Raw genomic sequence first — 19,155 nt, forward strand, 5'->3', positions numbered from 1 at the left:
CACTTGAACTGATCACATTATGTGCACTTACGTTTTTTTTGCTGTGGAGGAATCCATTTTGAAGACGTTAATTGGTAATTGATTCATTTTTGACACATGTACTGGGATCCAATTGAAAACTTTCATTTATATGTCATCCAGACAGATCATTCCATACATAAGACCATAGCATATAGGAGCAGAATTAGGCCATTCAGTCCATGAGTCTGTTCTATATTAAGGCAACACAAAAGGAAAACAAATGAAGTATAGAGTGTTTTCATATCAGGGAAAGTGCAGTACAGTTAGAAAATTAAACAGCAAAGAGCTTTGACAAGGTGGACTGAGAGATATCATTTTATCTTTAGCATAAACATCAAACTGTATCTGATGCAATACACACCAACTCAGCAGGTCAGGCAGCATCTATAGAAATGAGTAAACAGTCGACATTTCAGACCAAGACTCTTATTCAGGACTTAAATTGTATCTGATGTTTTATCAGCTTGATTTGAAACTGAATTAGACCATAACACCAAAAGACTTAGGAGCAGATTTAGGCCATTTGGCCCGTCAAGTCGCCATTCCATTATGAATGATTTATTATCCCTTTCAACTCCATTCTCGGGCCTTCTTTCTGTAACCTTTTATACCCTTACTAATCAAGAACCTATCAACATCAGCTTTAAATACAGCCAATCACTTGGCCTACATATCCACCCATGGCAATGAATTCCAAAGATTTACCTCCCTCTGGCTAAAGAAATTCCTGCTCATCTCTGTTCTAAAATTGCCCACTATAGTCCAAATATTTATAATGCCTTATAAAGCCTCAGCATTACATCCTTGCTTTTATACTCTAGCCCTCTTGAAGTGAATGCATTTGTCTTCCTTACTACCGACTCAACCTGCAAGTTGACCTTTAGGGAATCCTGCACGAAGACTCCCACATCCATTTGCACCTCTGATTTCTGAATCTTCACCCTATTTAAAAGACAGTCCATGGTCTTATTCCTTCGACCAAAGTGTATGACCATACTCTTCTTTACATTGTATTCCATCTGCCACTTCTCCTAATCTGTCCAAATCTTTGAGCAGACTCCCTGCCTGCTCAGCATTACCTGCCCCCTTGAAAACTTGGTCACAAAGCTATCAATCCTATCATCCAAATCATTGACATATAGCGTGAGAAGAATTTGTCCCAACACTGACCCCTGCGGAACACCAACTAGTCACTGACATCCAACCAGAAAAGGCCACCTTTATTCTGATTCTTTGCCACCTACAAGTCAGCCAATCTTCTGTCTTTTTATGACATGTTTATGTTGCAGTTTGTCTTGTTTTAGAGGGCTTGAAATAAAGGTAAGATACACAGCTGATTTCACTGCATTGTGATAAAGCAATACCATAATTCTTGCCACCCTTCCCTCTCCCCATCCAAATTCACCCCACTCCGGTAAATCAATGGCTCCCAACCTGGGCTCCACGGACCGCTTCCTTAATGGTATTGGTCCATGACATAAAAAACGTTGGGAGCCCGCACTGTAAATTATGGATAGTAAATTTCAGGAAGCTCTAATTCAATTTTCTGTTAGGCGCTGCTGCTGAATCAAATTTGGAAATGTCAGTTTTGAAAATGATATTTCATCCAAGAGATTTAAAAAATCATTTCTATCTCATTGCGTCTGATTTCTATGCAATGTTATAATTAGGCAGAGTGGGAGACTACAGAGCAATACCTGCTGAGATCACTTGAAGAAGATTAATATGTGTATACAAAGGATTGGAAGCAAAGACTTTACTGTTTCAACTTGGAATAAAATGCAGAAACATAGAAAACCTACAGCACAATACAGGCCCTTCGACCCACAAAGTTGTGCCGAACATGTCCCAACCTTAGAAATTGCTCGGCTTACCCATAGCCCTCTATATTTCTAAGATTGATTTTGCTCCCGTTACTCGTAACTTGTATATGTAAACTTTCAATAGTGAGAAATAATACATAGATACCCTTAAACTGATGTTCAAATAAACTTGGATGAAATAGCAATCACTCACAATGATCAGCAGCTTCCCACATACACATTTGCATGGAAAGATTCCACATTAATATTCCAATGATGCATTTACATTAAAAATACACTGAATTTGTGAATGACATGATTTGAATAATGCAGCATGGTCAGAATGGAATGCTAAAAACTCCAATCTTTTGAATTTAGCAATTTTGAATTCAGAAGACTGGGTTAATAAGGAACATCTAGCACTTTATCAGTTACTTAGTTCAGAATATATTACATGCATAATTTGTAGAATAACAGTTTATTTCAGTACTGGCTATGGTAAATCAGCTTTATTTCTTACATCTTCAAAGGGAATAGGGATATTTAATTTTCAAAGAAATAGCCATTGGTGAAAAATAAAAGGATATTTCATTTTGTTGGTGATTATTTAAATTCTGTGTTTTGTGACTAGTCTTTCAGATTTTCATTCCCTTGAAACCAATCTAAGAATCGAAGCTATCCCAGCTTGGCTCCATTTATCTTAGTAGGGTTAGAATCAGAGAAACAAGAACTACTTTGAACAAATGTGAATAATGTTTCAAGAGTACACTATCTGGATTTCCTTCATTATCACTTCCCAGATAAATGAAGAGAGGAGATTAGGGTCAAATAGTGATTTATCTGAAGAAGCATGGTCCTGCAAAAATGCATATGCTATAATACATTACTTCAGTCATTTCAAATTGAATCACTAACTCTAGTTTAAAAATGCTAAATATAGATGTTATTATCTAGCAAAATGGTTGAAAATTAAAAGCAACACACACAAAATGCCAAAGTAGCTGAGCAGGTTGGGCAGCATCTATGAAAATGAATAGGCAGTCCATGTTTTCAGTCTTTTCTTCAGGACTCAGGGTCTCGGCCCAAAGCATCGACTGTCCATTCATTTCCATAGATGCTGCCCGACCTGCTGAGTTCTTCCAGCATTGTGTATGCGTTGCTTTAGATTTCCAGCATCTGCAGACTTTCTCATGTTTATGGTTGAAACTTAGTTGTGTTCTAAAGGAAAAATCATGAAATTACTCAGAAATTTAAAATCATATTTAATTTGCTGCTCTTTTATTGGTTAGTGGTGAATTGCTCCGATCCTGGAATTCCTGCAAATTCCATTCGGGAAAGCAAGATAGAATATGGAAATTTCACCTTTGGCTCCCTGGTATATTATGACTGTAACTCTGGGTACTTTTTGTTTGGATCTTCTGTGCTGACTTGCCAGTCCAATGGGTATTGGGATAAGCCCTTACCTCAATGTACCCGTAAGTACTTTTGTTGAACATATTTATCTTATTGGTCGCTTGCTTTTCTGTATTCACTAGGCACTGTAATAACTATTTTCCTGAAAAAAGTTAAGTGAAATAAAACTAAATTTAAAAAATATTATTTATGGACACATTCTATATTTGTTTAATTAAGGTAATGTCTACTCCTTGACTATGTTTGCTTATAATACATTCATATATGATTTATTCAATCAACTATGTCAAGACAAGTTGAATTGTTCTTTTTCATGTGAACAGACAGGAATTTAAGGTGCGTGGAGCATTTGTAAAGCTGTAGTGCAGACAATTTATCAAAGCTGAAATCCTTCATATTTCAACAACACAATCTTCATGTGACTGCGAGCATAAAGATGAAATTATAATTTTGCTAATTCTTCCTTCTGAATCATCTTGTAATGCCTTTCATGTAGTGGTTGACTGTGGCCATCCTGGTATTCCGCCGAATGCAATTCTGACCGGTGATAAGTTTACATTTGGGGCAACTATTCACTACTCCTGTGCTGGGAAGAGGATGCTTATTGGCTCTGCAACACGTACCTGCCAGAAGAATGGACATTGGAGTGGCTCCATGCCTCACTGTTCTGGTATGATTGATTTATACGTATGTTAATTATCCCTGTTGCTAATATCCAAGCTGCAGCACTCAACTTGACTTAATTTAACCTCAATTTGCTTAATAGATTGGGTTGGTCATATTTTTGATGGCCGCCGAGCTTTCTGAGAGACCAGAAGGGTGTTTGCTTTTGGATTAGATGAACAATTAAATGTAATGGCCAGGAAACAATAAGTTGCAATGCTATATTAAGTTATTTTACTGTAGTTAACTTTGTTCTACTAGGTCTCAACAAGGGATTCAAATAAATATATTTCTTCTTGCCTTATTAACAACAGGAAGTTTGAGATATAGATCAAAGTTCAAAGTAAATTTATTGTCAAAATATGCATACGTCACCATATACTATCCTGAGATCTATTTTCTTATACCATAAGACATAGAGGCAGAATTACTGTATTCAGCTCATCGAGTCTGCTCCGTTATTTCATTATAGGTGAGCCATTACCCTCTCAACCCCATTCTCCTGCCTGCTCCCTTTCACGGACTAACCAAAAACCTGTCAACCTAAACAAACCTACAGCCTCCGCCCCAAATACTCCTAATGACCTGGCCCCCATAGTCACCCATGGCAATGAATTCCACAGATCACCACCTTCTGGCTAAAGAAATTCCTCCTCATCTCCATTCTAAATTAATGTCCCTCTATTCTGAGGCTGTGCACTCTTCTGTTAGACTCCCCCACCATAGGCAACATCCAATCTATCTAGGTCTTTCGATATTTGATAAGTTTCAATGAGATACCCCCTCATTCTTCTAAATTCCAGCGAGTACAGGCCCAGAGATGTCAAATCCTCCTGATATGACAACCTTTTCATCCCTAGAATCATTCTCATGACCTCGTCTGAACCCTCTCCGTTGTCATCACATCCTTTCTTAGATAAGGGGCCCAGAACTCCAAGTGAGGCCTCACCTGTGCCTTATAAAGCCACAGCATTACATCCTTGTTTTTATATTCTAGTCCTCTCCGAATGAATGCTAACATTGCATTTGCCTTCCTCACTACAGTTTCAACCTGCAAGTTAACTTTTAGGGAACCCTGCATGAGGACCCCCAAGCCCGTTTGCATCTCAAATTTTTGAATTTTCTCTCCATTTAGAAAATAGCCCACACTTCTATTCCTTCCTGCAGGTATTCAGAGTAGAACAAAGAAAAACAATAAAATCAGTGAAAAACTACACACAAAGAGGGACAAACAATCAACATGCAAAAGTTGGCAAATCAAGCATTAGTTGGTAAATTAATACCTACTGCTTGATAAACTGAGCGCTGCCTTTAATTCAAGCCATCCTTATTGTCCATTTCTAAACAGAGAACATTTCCAGGTGTTGTGGCATTAGAGATTCATTTACTACTTCTAATGAATAAGAATCAGAATCAATATTATTATCATTGTCTTGCATGATGTAAAATTCTGGTTCATTATAACAGACAGACAGACATACTTTATTGATCCCGAGGGAAATTGGGTTTCGTTACAGTCGCACCAACCAAGAATAGAGTAGAAATATAGCAATATAAAATGATGAATAATTAAATAATATTAAGTGAATTATTCCAAGTGGAAATAAGTCCAGGGCCAGCCTATTGGCTCAGGGTGTTTGATACCCCGAGGGAGGAGTTGTAAAGTTTGATGGCCACAGGCAGGAATAACTTCCTATGATGCTCAGTGTTGCATCTCGGTGGAATGAGTCTCTGGCTGAATGTACTCCTGTGCCTAACCAGTACATTATGGAGTGGATGGGAGACATTGTCCAAGATGGCATGTAACTTGGACAGCATCCAAGCATAAAGTGGTAAATGAATCATCAAGCTTCTAAATCTGGTCCTCTGTGCCTCCATCTAAACTGGATTCTCGATTTCCTCATCGGGAGTCCATTGTTAGTACGTATCAGTGATGACATTTCCTTGATTGACAATCAACTTAGGTACATGTCAAGAATGTGTGTTGAGCCTACTGCTCTACCATCTTGACATTTATGACTGTGTGGCTAAGCACAGCTGAAAAACCATCTGTAATTTCACAGATGACACCACTGTGTTGGTAAAATATCAGATGGTGATGAGGAGGCATATAGAAGTGAGATAGATCAGCTGGCTGAGTGGTCTCACAACAACAACCTCACAATCAATGTCGGCAAGGCCAAGGAACTGATTGTGTCCTTCAGGAAGGTGGCACGGTAGCATAGTGGTTAGAACAACGCTTTACAGTACCAACGACCCAGGGTTCAATTCCCGTCACCGCCTTTAAGGAGTTTGTCCATTCTAGACATAAGCGCATGGGTTTCCTCCAACTTCTCCAGTTTCCTCCCCCAGTGCAAAGACCTACTGGTTGGTAGGTTATTTGGTCATTGTAAATTATGATTAGGCTAGGATTAAATTGGGGGATTGCTGGATGGCACAGCTTGAAGGGCCGGGAGGGTCTAATCCATGCTGTTTCTCAGTAATTAAATAAATATGTTGTTTTGCAGCAAGTACATAAAACTGCTATAAATTTTCAAATTAAATCAGTAGTGCAAAAAAAGGAATAAAGAGGTACAGTACATGTATGATGTCAAAGTGGGCATGTATTGTACTGTACATGTATTTCTGCACTGTTGAGTGTGGGTCCTCAGATTCCTGTACCTCCTCCTCCCTGATGGTAGTAATGAGAAGGGGGAATTTTCTGGAATGGTAATCATGAATGCTGGCTTCTTGAGGCATTGCCTCTCGAAGATGACCTTGATGTAGAGAGGGGTGTTCCCATGATGGATCTGGCAGAGTCCACAGCCCTCTGCAGCCCCTTGTGATCCTGTACATTGAAGTCTCCATACCAGGCTCTGATGCAACCATTCGGAATGTTCCCCACCACACAGCTGTAGAAATTTGCAAGAGCCTTTGGCAACATCCCAAGTCTTCTCAAACTCATAATGAGGTGGAGTCACTGGTATGCCTTCTTCGCGACTGTATCAATGAGTTGGCCCCAGGATAAACCCTCCGAGATGTTGACATCCAGAATTTAAAGCTGCTCACAAATAAGAGAGAATCTGCAGAAGCAACACACACACACACACACACACACAATGCTGGAGGAACTCAGCAGGCCAGGCAGCATCTATGGAAAAGAGTGAACAGTCGACATTTCAGACCGAGACCCTTCATCAGGACTTAAAGCTACTCACCTTTCTCACCATTGACCACTCATGAGGACTGGTATATGTTCTCCCCACTTCTCCTTCCTGTAGTCCACAATCAATTCCTTGGCCTTGCTGATATTGATGTGAGGTTATTGTCACACTACTCATCCACTCCTGAACACCACCCCATCACCATCTGAGAGCTTTCCAACAATAGATTGTGTTTGAGCTTGGCTACACAGTCATGAGTGTAGAGGCTGTAGAGCAGTGGACTAAGCACGTATCCTTGACGTGTGCCTGTATTGATTGTCAGCAAGATGTTATCACCAATCCAGACTGACAATAGACTCCCAATGAGGAAATCATGGATCCAGTTGAGACAGAGGTACAAAGATCCAGATTTAGAAGCTTGGTGATTAGTATTGAGGGGATGATGGCACTGAGTGCCTAACTGTAATTGCTAATTGTGGATAGCTTTGCAACAGCAATCATGCTCAATCAAACACTGGAAATTCTGTGATGACCCGTTGGGGAAACAAACTTGCTTTTTAATCAGGAAATTGGAGGATATTTATCAGATCAATATTAAATGCATTGATCCTTTTTCCTGGTGTGATTTTCACAATTGTTTGAAATCTAAAGCAGAATCAGAATCGGAATCAGCATCATTGGCTTATATTGTGAAATTTGTTTCATACGTGAGATTACCGGTAGTTTGTAACTAAGGCAAATGAAAGAACAGCAAGGAATTTGAAATATTTGCAATGTGACTGAGGGTAAAGTAAAATCACCTCATTTCTGTCCGATACGACCAATCAATCATTTTTAAATAGTTTTATATTCTTCCACATGATAAGACAACCTCTCGACACCCAGAAGTCATCCATTACTGGTGAATGGGATAATGTTTAGACGAGATGGCAGCAGTAGGAATTTTACACAGAGAGTGGTGGGTTCCTGCAATGCACTGCAGTTGCTGGTGGTATGATAATCTCCTGAAGGGTTGTCTATTGGTGAGTTCTCCAGTGGCCGATCCAGGTTCCCCATGTTCTGGTGCAGAGCGAGCAATCGTGAATGGTGGCTGTGAAAGGTTGGGTTCAGTCTCATTTCATAGCTGCTGCTTGTTCTCTGTGGCACAGCGGAAGTTTTTCTCATGCAGTGTAGCTCCATCTTGAACAAATTTCCTCCAGGTGCATCTATTGAGTGCAATGCCTTCCTAGATTTTAGATATAATGTTAACTTTCTTCAGGCTGATGGTATCTTTGAAGCATTTCCTTTGCCTACCAGGGTTCACTGACCTTTATTCAACTTGGGAATATAAGCATCTGTTTGGGGAGACGTGTGTTAGGTATCTGGGTGACATAACCTATCCATCGGAATTGTTGTTACTTCATCGTGATGGAGATGCTGTTCATGTTGACCTCCTCCATTATGCAGGTGGTAGTGCATCTGTCCTTCCAGGTGATCCTCAAAATCCTTCGTAAGGATCTTTGGTGGTATTGTTCCAGGACTTTCAGGTGCCTGGTATAGGTGGTCCATGATTCAGCTCAATACAGTCATGTAGGAAGGACAACTGCTCTGTAAACCAAAAGTTTTGTTTGGACCTGTAGATCTGTGGTAGTCTGATATAATTGGGGCATTTAAAAGACTCTTAGATAGGCATATGAATGTAAGAAAAAAGTAGGGTTATAGTTTATAGGAAGGAAGGGTTAGATTGATCACGGATTAGTAAATTAAGTGACCATTTTATATAAAAATAAAAGGAAGAACTTAGACCCACATGTGAGGAATTTTTAACCTCAGGTCCCAACTCAGATTCAGATTCATTTATTTATCACATGTACGTCAAAACATATCCTGAGGATCACTAGCAAACTCAAGTGCAGGGATCACAGAGACTTCGGCAATTCAAACAAAACTAAAGATTTTTACATAAATTAACTTGAAAAACTAACAAGAGCTCCAGCACACTAAACAGAATCTCGATGAACAGAAATCACTGACAATGCACGTAAGAACTCGGTCTGAGTTGCACCCGACAGGGAACCACAATGACCCAACAGAATGTTGGTGTGCCCCCTCAGAAATACACCCTGGAGCATGTAGGAATTCCCGACATTGAAATTAACCTGTTAGTTAAATTATCCCAAATGAAATAAAGGTGATAAATACACAGAGAGCGTAACAATCCCCATGATCCCAAATGAGACACCTGCAAAACAAAGTGAAAACCCAGAGCTAATGCAAAAACAAACAATTAAACTCAACAGGTAAACAATCCAAGGACAAAGTATACGCATGTGGTGACACTGAGAAAAAACGGTCCACCTACTGAGACTGACAAAAAATATCTCTTTTTAAAAGTGTTGTGACACATACAGTGAAATGCATCGTTTGCATTTATAACCACCCCAACCTGAGCATGTGTCGCCACTCATTATGCACCAACACAGCATGCCCACAATGCTCAGCAGAACAACACAGAACACAGCAAACAGCGAAGAAACAACAGTGAAGCAAGCCCACTCACAGAACAAAGAGCCGGTCCTCCAGCAGGCTCATGCACTACAGGCCCCTGCTGATGTTCCCAGTGGACTTGCGAACTTCCAGACCCAGGGCTTTTGTCGTTGGGCTTCGATTTACAGACTTCCGATCAACCTCTGGGTCTCGATCTCCCAAATGCCTTCTGCAGGCATGAAAAGCTTACCTGTAGCAGCATCACAGGCACATAACATCATATGAGTCACATTCACAAGAAAAATGTACAGTGGACATAAATTATACACAGCTTTTACAAGAAGGAACACAATTAAAAACAGATATGCAAGCATTTCTTAACAATTCCTTAATTTGAGTCTTGTTTCCTGAAATTATCTTTGCTCAGATCACTGTATTCATGAATATTGTATGGTACTCAGCTTCAGATATTTAAAGCAACTAAAACACAGACGGCGTTCCCAGTTCTTAGACCTCTCTGCTTCTGTCTAGTCATGTTAATTGAAGTGCTTAAGAAGGTCATCTACTTTTGGTATATTCAACTCACATTCATGATAGATCAAGTTCAAATTTAATTGTCATTTAACCGTACATGAATACCCATGAATACAGCCAAATGAAACAGCGTCACTCTGATGCCAAGGTGAAAAACACGGTACCAACACTCATACACAGCACAAGGCACATATAGCACACATACAGTAAGACAACAAGCACATATGAGATATCAACAAAGTGCAGTCACCGAAAAAAAAATACAGACTAAGATCCTCAGTCCATGAATGTTGCAGCAGTTTGCAGTCAAACACAATTTGGCTTGTCTTCTGCCAAGTGAACGCAGCAGGGCCGCACTGACTCCAACTTGGATGCAGCACCACATCGTCCCCGTAAGGGCCAGCTCCTCTGCTGTTTCCAGTTGTTTGATGTCCTCTCATTTCCTCCTGTGTTCATGCTCTCCTCACCTTCTTTCATCTCTATTCTCTCTCACTTCCTTTATCATTTATTCTCTCTCTTTCTTTTACCCATCCCTCCATCCACCCACCATGATCTTAACTAAGACCCCCTCACCCGATTTTCCCTCATCTCCTCATGACCACCGGTTCCTCTTTCCTGCTCCATGTACCACTGTCCCTGCTCTGTCTTAGAGCACACTGAAGCATCTTCACATGTCTTCAAGTGTTCTTGTGAGGATGGGTTGGTTCCATGAGCTGGGACTTTCCTTGTTGGAGCAAAAGATAATGAAGGTGACTTGATGCAGGTGTTCAAATTGAGAGGCATAGATTGAGTGGATAGCCAGAGACATTTTCCCAGGGCAGAAATGGCTAATATAGGCAGGCATAATTTTAAGATGATTGGCAGAAAAGATGGGGGAGAATATCAAAGGCATGTTTTTGACACAGAGTGAGGTGGGTGTGTGGAACACACTACTGAAATCAGGGGTAGAGGCTGATACATTAGGGGTATTTAAGAAACTTTTAAATAGGCAGATGGATGACAGAAAATAGAGGGGTATGGAGGAGGGAAGGGTTAGATTGATCTTAGAGTAGGTTAAAAGGTTGGCATACACCATAAGGCCTGTACTGTGCTGTAGAGTTCCATGTTCTGTGTCTTTATCAAACAGTGTCTTTCCTTCTAGTTGAGCATCATTGAAACATCTTCTTCCTCCTATTGTGGACAGGCATTCAAAACCAGGTTCTTCCCTGTTGACTCCCAAGCCAAGCTATGTTTAAAATCAGACTGTCAGAAAGGTAAAGAAGGTTACAAGAAGATGAGAAGTAGGGAGTATAGGTAGGGGAGATGGACAGAGGGAGTCATCATCTTCATCATCATCAGTATAAGTAGGGGAGATGGACAGAGGGAGTCATCATCTTCATCATCATCAGTATAGATAGGGGAGATGGACAGAGGGAGTCATCATCAGTATGTGCTGTGTCATAAGATGTGTGTGATCATGGGCCTTGACTGTTCTTAGCAAATTGTTCTACAGAGGTGTAGAAATATTGCCTTCTTCTGGGCAGTGTCTTTACAAGATGGGTGACCCCAGCCATTATCAATACTCTTCAGAGATTGTCTGCCTGGTGTCAGTGGTTGCATAACCAGGACTTGTGATACACACCAGCTACTCATACGACCATCCACCACCTGCTCCCATGGCTTCACGTGACCCTGATCGGGTGGTGGTGAGGTGGGGGAACTAAGCAGGTGCTACACTTTGCCCAAGGGTGACTTGCAAGCTAGCAAGGGGAAGGAGAGCCTCACTCCTCCTTTGGTAGAAATGTATCCCCACCCCAGTGTTGGAGCTGGAGAAAGGAAAGAGCACAGCGAAGTAAGAAACAAGGTGGACGAGTGAAAATGAGATCCCATTCATGTAATTTTGTGTGGATGTTCCAGGCCTTTCGTGTTGTGTTGAATATCTTAATTTCATTAGTGTTATTTATTTCCCTCAGCACTTTAAACGTTTGGATCATGTCTGCTGTACTTTATCCCCTGTGAGCCTTTGACAGTGTAAGCCCTCATGCCTCAATATAGTGAAATGTAATTTTATTTCCGCTCCACCTGTCATGTTGAATGCCAATGTTAGTGGCCACATTGCTGAGCCATTGCCATTTATCTGGTAGCAATTGATTGTGCATTATATAAACACAATTACTTTTTGTCGTTTAAACAGAGTTTAATGTTGCAGTGCACTCCACTGGAGTATAATCACGGTGCCAGTTCACGTACAGGCACATCAAGAGCAGATTTCCATGTATCACGCCAAACAAAACATCCCATGCAATTGATATCAGCAAAAGAGACATAAAAAGTTCTTTTTTTGGAATTAATCAAACCAGACTTTGATGTCTAAAGCTCAGCAGGTTTATACTCCTACTTATTGTGTGATGCTGGCAGTTGTGATCATGGTGACATTTATAGTGCACTTATAAGAGGCGTATTGTGAAAAATTATTATGTTGCATGTTTAAATGACCTTAGACAAAATGAGGATATTACCATTCAGTGTACTGCTATCTTTGTAGTGTTACAAATAGATGACTCATTTTGTTATGGAATACAAAGGCTTTTCAGTGATGCTGGTTAGATTCAACAGACTATTCGGCCAAGAACCTCAGTTGAGTAACACCATATTTATTTTTTTTAAATTGAGATACAGTGTGGAGGAGGCCATTCCGGCCCTTCAAGCTGTGCTGCCCACCAACCCTGACTTAATCCTAGCCTAATCGTGAGACAATTTACAATGACCAACTAACCTATGAACCAGCATGTCTTTGGACTGTGGGAGGAAGCTTGAGCACCCAGAGGAAAACAAGCGGTCACAGGTAGAACATACAAGCTTCTTACAGCAAGGTGGCAGGAATTAAACCCAAAACACCTGTACTGTAAAGCATTGTGCTGACCATTAAGCTACCATGCCAGCTTATACTGTACAGGACAAACTTATTGAGTCTTGAGGAAGTGTCAATCAGAATAAATAATCATTCTCTTTGCCATTCTAATAGGTAATCATAAAATGGAATTAGAATTGGTTTATTATTGTTACAAACCAGAATCTAGTAAAAAGATTGTCTCACTTATTGCTCGTTGAGATCAAATCATTACACAGTGCATTGAGGAAGAGCAGAGTAAAACAATAACAATGCAGACTAATGTGTAACAGCCACAGACAGGGTGCAATGCAGGTGAACAATAAAGTGCAAGATCGTAGGTTGATGAGTTGTAACGTGATGGAGAAGATCCTGAGAGGCAGGATTTATGAATATTTGGAGAGGTATGATATGATTAGGAATAGTCAGCAAGGCTTTGTTAAAGGCAGGTTGTGCCTTATGAGCCTGATTGAATTTTTTGAGGATGTGACTAAACACATCGATGAAGGTAGAGCAGTAGATGTAGGGTATATGGATTTCAGCAAGGCATTTGATAAGGTACCCCATGCAAGGCCTATTGAGAAAGTAAGGAAGCATGGGATCCAAGGGGACATTGCCTTGTGGATCCAGAACTGGCTTGCCCACAGAAGGCAAAGAGTGGTTATAGACGGGTCATATTCTGCATTGAGGTCAGTCACCAGTGGAGTGCCTCAGGGATCTGTTCTGGGACCCCTCCTCTTTGTAATTTTTATAAATGACCTGGATGAGGAAGTGGAGGGATGGGTTAGTAAATTTGCTGATGACACTAAGGTTGGAAGTGTTGTGGATAGTGTGGAGGGCTGTCAGAGGTTACGGTGGAACATCGATAGGATGCAAAACTGGGCTGAGAAGTGGCAGATGGAGTTCAACCCAAATAAGTGTGAGGTGGTTCATTTTGGTAGGTCAAATATGATGGCAGAATATAGTATTAATAGTAAGACTCTTGTCAGTGTGGAGGATCTGAGGGATCTTGGGGTCTGAGTCCATAGGACACTCAAAGCTGCTGTGCAGGTTGACTCTGTGGTTAAGAAGACGTACGGTGCATTAGCCATCATCAATCGTGGGATTGAGTTTAAGAGCCAAAATGTAATGTTGCAGCTATATAGACCCTGGTCAGACTCCACTTGGAGTACTGTGCTCAGTTCTGGTCGCCTCACTACAGGAAGGATATGGAAACCATAGAAAGGGTGCAGAGGAGATTTACAAGGATGTTGCCTGGATTGGGGAGCATGCCTTATGAGAATAGGTTGAGTGAACTCGGCCTTTTTTTCTTGGAGTGATGGAGGATGAGAGGTGACCTGATAGATGTGTATAAGATGATGAGAGGCATTGATCATGTGGATAGTCAGAGGCTTTTTCCCAGGGCTGAAATGGCTGACACGAAAGGGCACAGTGCTTGGAAGAAGGTACAGAGAAGATGTCAGGGGAAAGTTTTTTTACATAGAGAGTGGTGAATGCGTGGAATGGGCTGTAGCGACAGTGGTGGAGATGGATATGACAGGGTCTTTTAAGAGACTTCTGGGCAGGTACATGGAGCTCAGAAAAAAACAGAGGGCTATGGGTAACTCTCGGTAATTTCTAAGATAAACACAGGTTCAGCATTGCTTTGTGGGCTGAAGGGCCTGTATTGTGCTCTAGGTTTTCTATGTTTCTATCGTAATGAGGTAGGTTGAGAGCGCAAGAATAATTTTTTTGTATTAGGAACAATTTAATAGTCCTAGAACAGTGGGGTTGAAGCTGTTCTTGAGCCGAGTGGTATGTCCACTTAAACTTTTGGATCTTCGGCCTAACAGGAGAAGGAAGAGGAGAGAATGTCTGGAGCGGGTGGAGTCTTTGATGATGAGGCAACAAGAAGTACAGACAGAGTCAATAGAGGGGAGGTTTGTTCCCATGATGTGCTGGGCTATGTCCACAACTCTTTGGTTTCTTGTTGTCGTGTGTAGTGCAGTTGCCAAGCAAAGCCAATACGCATCAAGATAGGATGCTGTCTTTGGTGCATCAATAAAATTTCGTAAGGGTCTCTAAGGCATGGGAAATTTCTTAAGGTTCCTGGGAAAGTAGAGCCCTTGGTGCAATTTCTTGGCTGTGGAATCTGTGTGGCTCACAAATAGCTCAAAATAAGGGCCCATGGTAATGTATTGGCATGGATTAGCTAACAGTTAGGAAGCACTGAGTAGGATAAAATGTTCACATTCTTTGACCATTGAGATACCACCAGGTTGAATTGGGATTACATCGCTCACAGTTGGAGGAAGAAAGTGATTGCACAGCAACAAAATCTGCAGATGACACTAAAATAGGTGAGAAGGCAAGTTGAGAGGAAGATACTGTTTATAGAGACTTCATGATGTGTTTGTGAAGAAAGTTGGCAAGTGTGATTTTGGGGAAAATGTGATATTTTTCATTTTTGGAAGTAAAAATAAAAGAGCAGAGTATAATTTAAAATAGAGAAAATCCTCAGAAAGCCACAGTCAAAGTGACTTAAGGGTCCTTATATACGTAACTAGGTGGCAGGGTAGAGATACGTCTCACCAAGGGAGATGTAAGGCCCTCCTTCTCTGTGCTCACCCTTGGGCAAGATGTAGCAGTTGCTTAGCCTCACGATCAGGGTCACATGAAGCCATAAGTAGGTGGTGACTGGTTGTACGAGCATCTGGTACATATCACCTCCTTGGTATGCGACCAGGCAGACAATCTCTGAAGAGTATTGATAATGGCTGGCGTCGCCCATCTTGTAAAAACACTGCCCAGAAGAAGGCAATGGCAAACCACTTCTACAGAAAGATTTGCCAAGAACAATCATTGATATGAGACCTCCATCATACAACACAGCACAGAATGATGAAGATGTATGTAACACAGGAAAATAGCACACAATTGCAGAAGATAATAGGGAAGAATAATGGAATGTTGACTCTTACTTTAAATATAAAAGTACTTGGTAAAAGTGATTTTATAAAAGTATAAAAGTATTGCAGCAGTGATAGATACAATGAAAGGAAAGGTTTGGAGGACTGAATGGGGGCAACTAAGACTAGCAGGTGGTCAGTAATTGGACCGAAGGGCCTCTTTCTGTGCTATATTATTCTATCACTCTATGGCCAAAGGTGAAATTCTACTCTCTATTGCCACCTTCTACAAGAAGAGCTGCCAGAAGAAAGCAACAACCATCAACAAGGATTCCCACTATCTAGGCCATGCACTCTTCTTGCCACTACCATCTTGAAGAAGGTACAGGAGCCTCTAGCCCTACACCACCAGGTTCAGGAACATTTATTACCCCACAACCATCAGGCTTTTAAACCAGCATGGATAACCTCACTCACCTCAACAATGAACTGATTCCACAACCTATGGACTCACTTTCAAGGACTCTACAGCTCGTTCTCAGTATTATTTATATTTTTATTAGTAGCTTATTTTGTATGTGCGCAGTTTGTTTTCCTTTGCATATTGGTCTTTGGTCTTTGTGTGTAATTTTTGTTTGTTCTGTTCTGAATGCCTGAAAGAAAATGAATCTCAGAGTAGTGTATGATGTCATATACGCACTTTGATCATGAATTGACTTTGAACTATGAACCTTCATCCAATCCATTGAAAACTTAATTGTGAGTTGTTTACCTGACATTTCTGCTGAGATGCTACTGAAAGAACAGAGTCTGCTTTCATGTGACAGTGGTTTCAGTGTCTTTACTTCAGCATTTCACAGCAAAATCAAACTGACAGGCAAAAATAAGAATTATCATGTATCCTATTTTGAACAAATGGAAATAACATCTGAATGTCACTACTAACTCTTAAATACATACATTTCCTTTGAAGTTGCAAGTGTACGATTTTTTTCGAGGAGATAACGGCTTAAAGCTTCAGGTTCAGATTCCTGGAGACAGTTTGACTTGCTTTGTTTACACATGCATGGTGAAGGGAAGCAGTGATTTTGGCAGCCTCCTTTGTGAGTTTATTTACAGGCATTAACTTACTTTATGTGAGATTTACTCCACCAATGTTCGACTCCAGCAAACAATTGTAATGAAAAAGACACGGCATACATATAGTTTCACTAAATTTGTAATTTATATGTTAAGAATGATGCAAAGCAAGTTATTTAACTGAAGGGAAATTGTTGATGCAAATGGATTTCTGATTAATCTGGCCTGAATACTTAAAAACATGTTAAAGACAATTCAGATCATATTATCAATATATCATATAATCATAATCAATTCATGGAAGTCGTGAATTTATCTAGTATATTAATAGTAGTACTAGTAGTAGTAGTAGTAGTCGTCATGGTGGTAGTAGAGTGATCACTCGAGTCGAGTGTGATGTTCTCCTCAGGGGTTGTCTATTCGTGGGACATCGGGTGACTGTAGAGACCATGTTCTGACGCAGTGTGGACAAGAGAGATAGGTGGCTGTGGTTCGTGGTTGGGTCAGATTCACTTTCCTCAACTACCACTTCTTCTCTGTGGGAGTTGATTTCATGTAGTGTGTCTTCCTCGTGAACAGAATTCCTCAAACTACGTCTATATTATATTAGTACACTTCCCTGAAATATTAAAAAGAGGTTTTGAACCAGAGTGGTAGCAGTGATGCTATCAGCAATGTGCATAAGTGAGATTGATAAATATACTTAGTATCCTTGCCTTGGCTGAGTAACATCTCACACAAAGTTCTGTTCTTCCAAATAAATTTTACAGTACTGTGCAAAAGTCTTAGGCTCAATATATAGCTATGGTGACTAAGGCTTTTGCACAGTACTGTAGAATTTTATGTGTTGCACTGTAATGCAGCCACAATTAACAAAACTAATTTCATGGTATTTGTGAGTGATGATAAACCTGATTCTGATATGGGTCTCTATTGTGGACTGAGAGTGGGAAGGGGACAGGGAGAGGGGAATCATGGTTGAGAAGGGAGAGGAGAGGGAACAGGAAGAGACCATAAGACATAGGAGCAGAATTAGGCCACTCAGCCCATCGAGTCTGCTCTGCCTTTCTATCATGGCTGATCCCAGATCCCACTCCACCCCATACACCTGCCTTCTCACCATATCCTTTGATGCCCTGACCAATCAGAAAACTACCAACTTTCTCCTTAAATATACTCATGGACTTGGCCTTCACCGCAGTCTATGGCAGAGCATTCCACAGGTTTACTACTCTCTGGCAAAAAGCTTCTTCCTTACCTCTATTCTAAAAAGTCACCCCTCAATTTTGAGGGTGTGCCCTCTAGTTCTGGATACCCCCACCATAGGAAACATCCTCTCCACATCCACCCTATCTAGTCCTTTCAACATTTGGTGATCCAGTGAGACATTTTGTAATAATCAGTAAACCAATTGTTTGGAATCAAATGACCTTGCCTGGTGTCTCAGGGCTGGGTATATCTGCATTCATGCCACCTCCACCCCTGGCACGCCTCCTCTGCCACCTGTCTCACATCCCTCCCACATTGCTCTGCCCTCACCACTCCCAACATCCTTTGTTCCCGCCAGGTTTACAAACTAGCTCTCTGCTCCACGTTGATAAGTACAGTAAATACAGTACTGTACAAAAGTCTCAGGCACCCTGGAGCCTAAAATTTTTGCACAGTACTACATTTATTGATTTATTGCATCCAGTGCTCTCAGTGTAGCCCCGATACAGGTTAGTGGATCACAATGTCGAGCACCTTCACCCGGTACCAGCCAGCATCTTCTGAAGACCAGCCATTTTAATTCCATTTTCCATTTTCATATTGACACGTCATCCACGGCCTCCTCTTAAGCTGAGGCTAGACACAAATTCAAGTCAAAGCTGAATTTATTGTCAGTTGAACAAGTACCTGCATGTACAGGTGAAATGAAAAATTTATTTGCAGCAGCATCATGGGGATATTACATCATTTTAGCAGTAGTCACAAGAAAGAACATAAATTAATCATAAAATATTTACATTGAACTTAATCATACACAAATATTTACAAGAAAAACACAATTAGAACAAAAAAAAACATGATTTTAGAATGAGGTGGTCAAAATGGTCAGTGTTACTAAACTGTAGTGATTAGGTTTCTGTTGGTTGCATCAGGAGAAGTGTGTTTGAAAGGAAGTAGCTGTTCTTGAACCGGATGGTGTGGGACTTCAAGCTCATGTACGTGCTGCCTGATGGTAGTTGTGAGAAGATGTCGTGGCTTAGATGGTGGGGTTCTTTGATGATAGATGT

At 40.7% G+C, this 19,155-nt stretch overlaps 1 protein-coding gene across 1 annotated transcript in view; it reads left to right on the forward strand.

Annotated features, from left to right (window-relative positions):
• csmd3b (CUB and Sushi multiple domains 3b) overlaps positions 1-19,155 on the forward strand; it is a 2,154,916-nt gene that overhangs the window by 2,050,809 nt on the left and 84,952 nt on the right. The window contains exons 55-56 of the mRNA XM_073038951.1: positions 3,113-3,298; positions 3,733-3,906. Coding sequence (XP_072895052.1) covers positions 3,113-3,298; positions 3,733-3,906 — 360 coding nt within the window. The remainder of the gene's footprint in view (positions 1-3,112; positions 3,299-3,732; positions 3,907-19,155) is intronic.

Source organism: Hemitrygon akajei, chromosome 1 (assembly GCF_048418815.1).
Source record: "Hemitrygon akajei chromosome 1, sHemAka1.3, whole genome shotgun sequence".
Lineage (NCBI taxonomy): Eukaryota > Metazoa > Chordata > Chondrichthyes > Myliobatiformes > Dasyatidae > Hemitrygon > Hemitrygon akajei.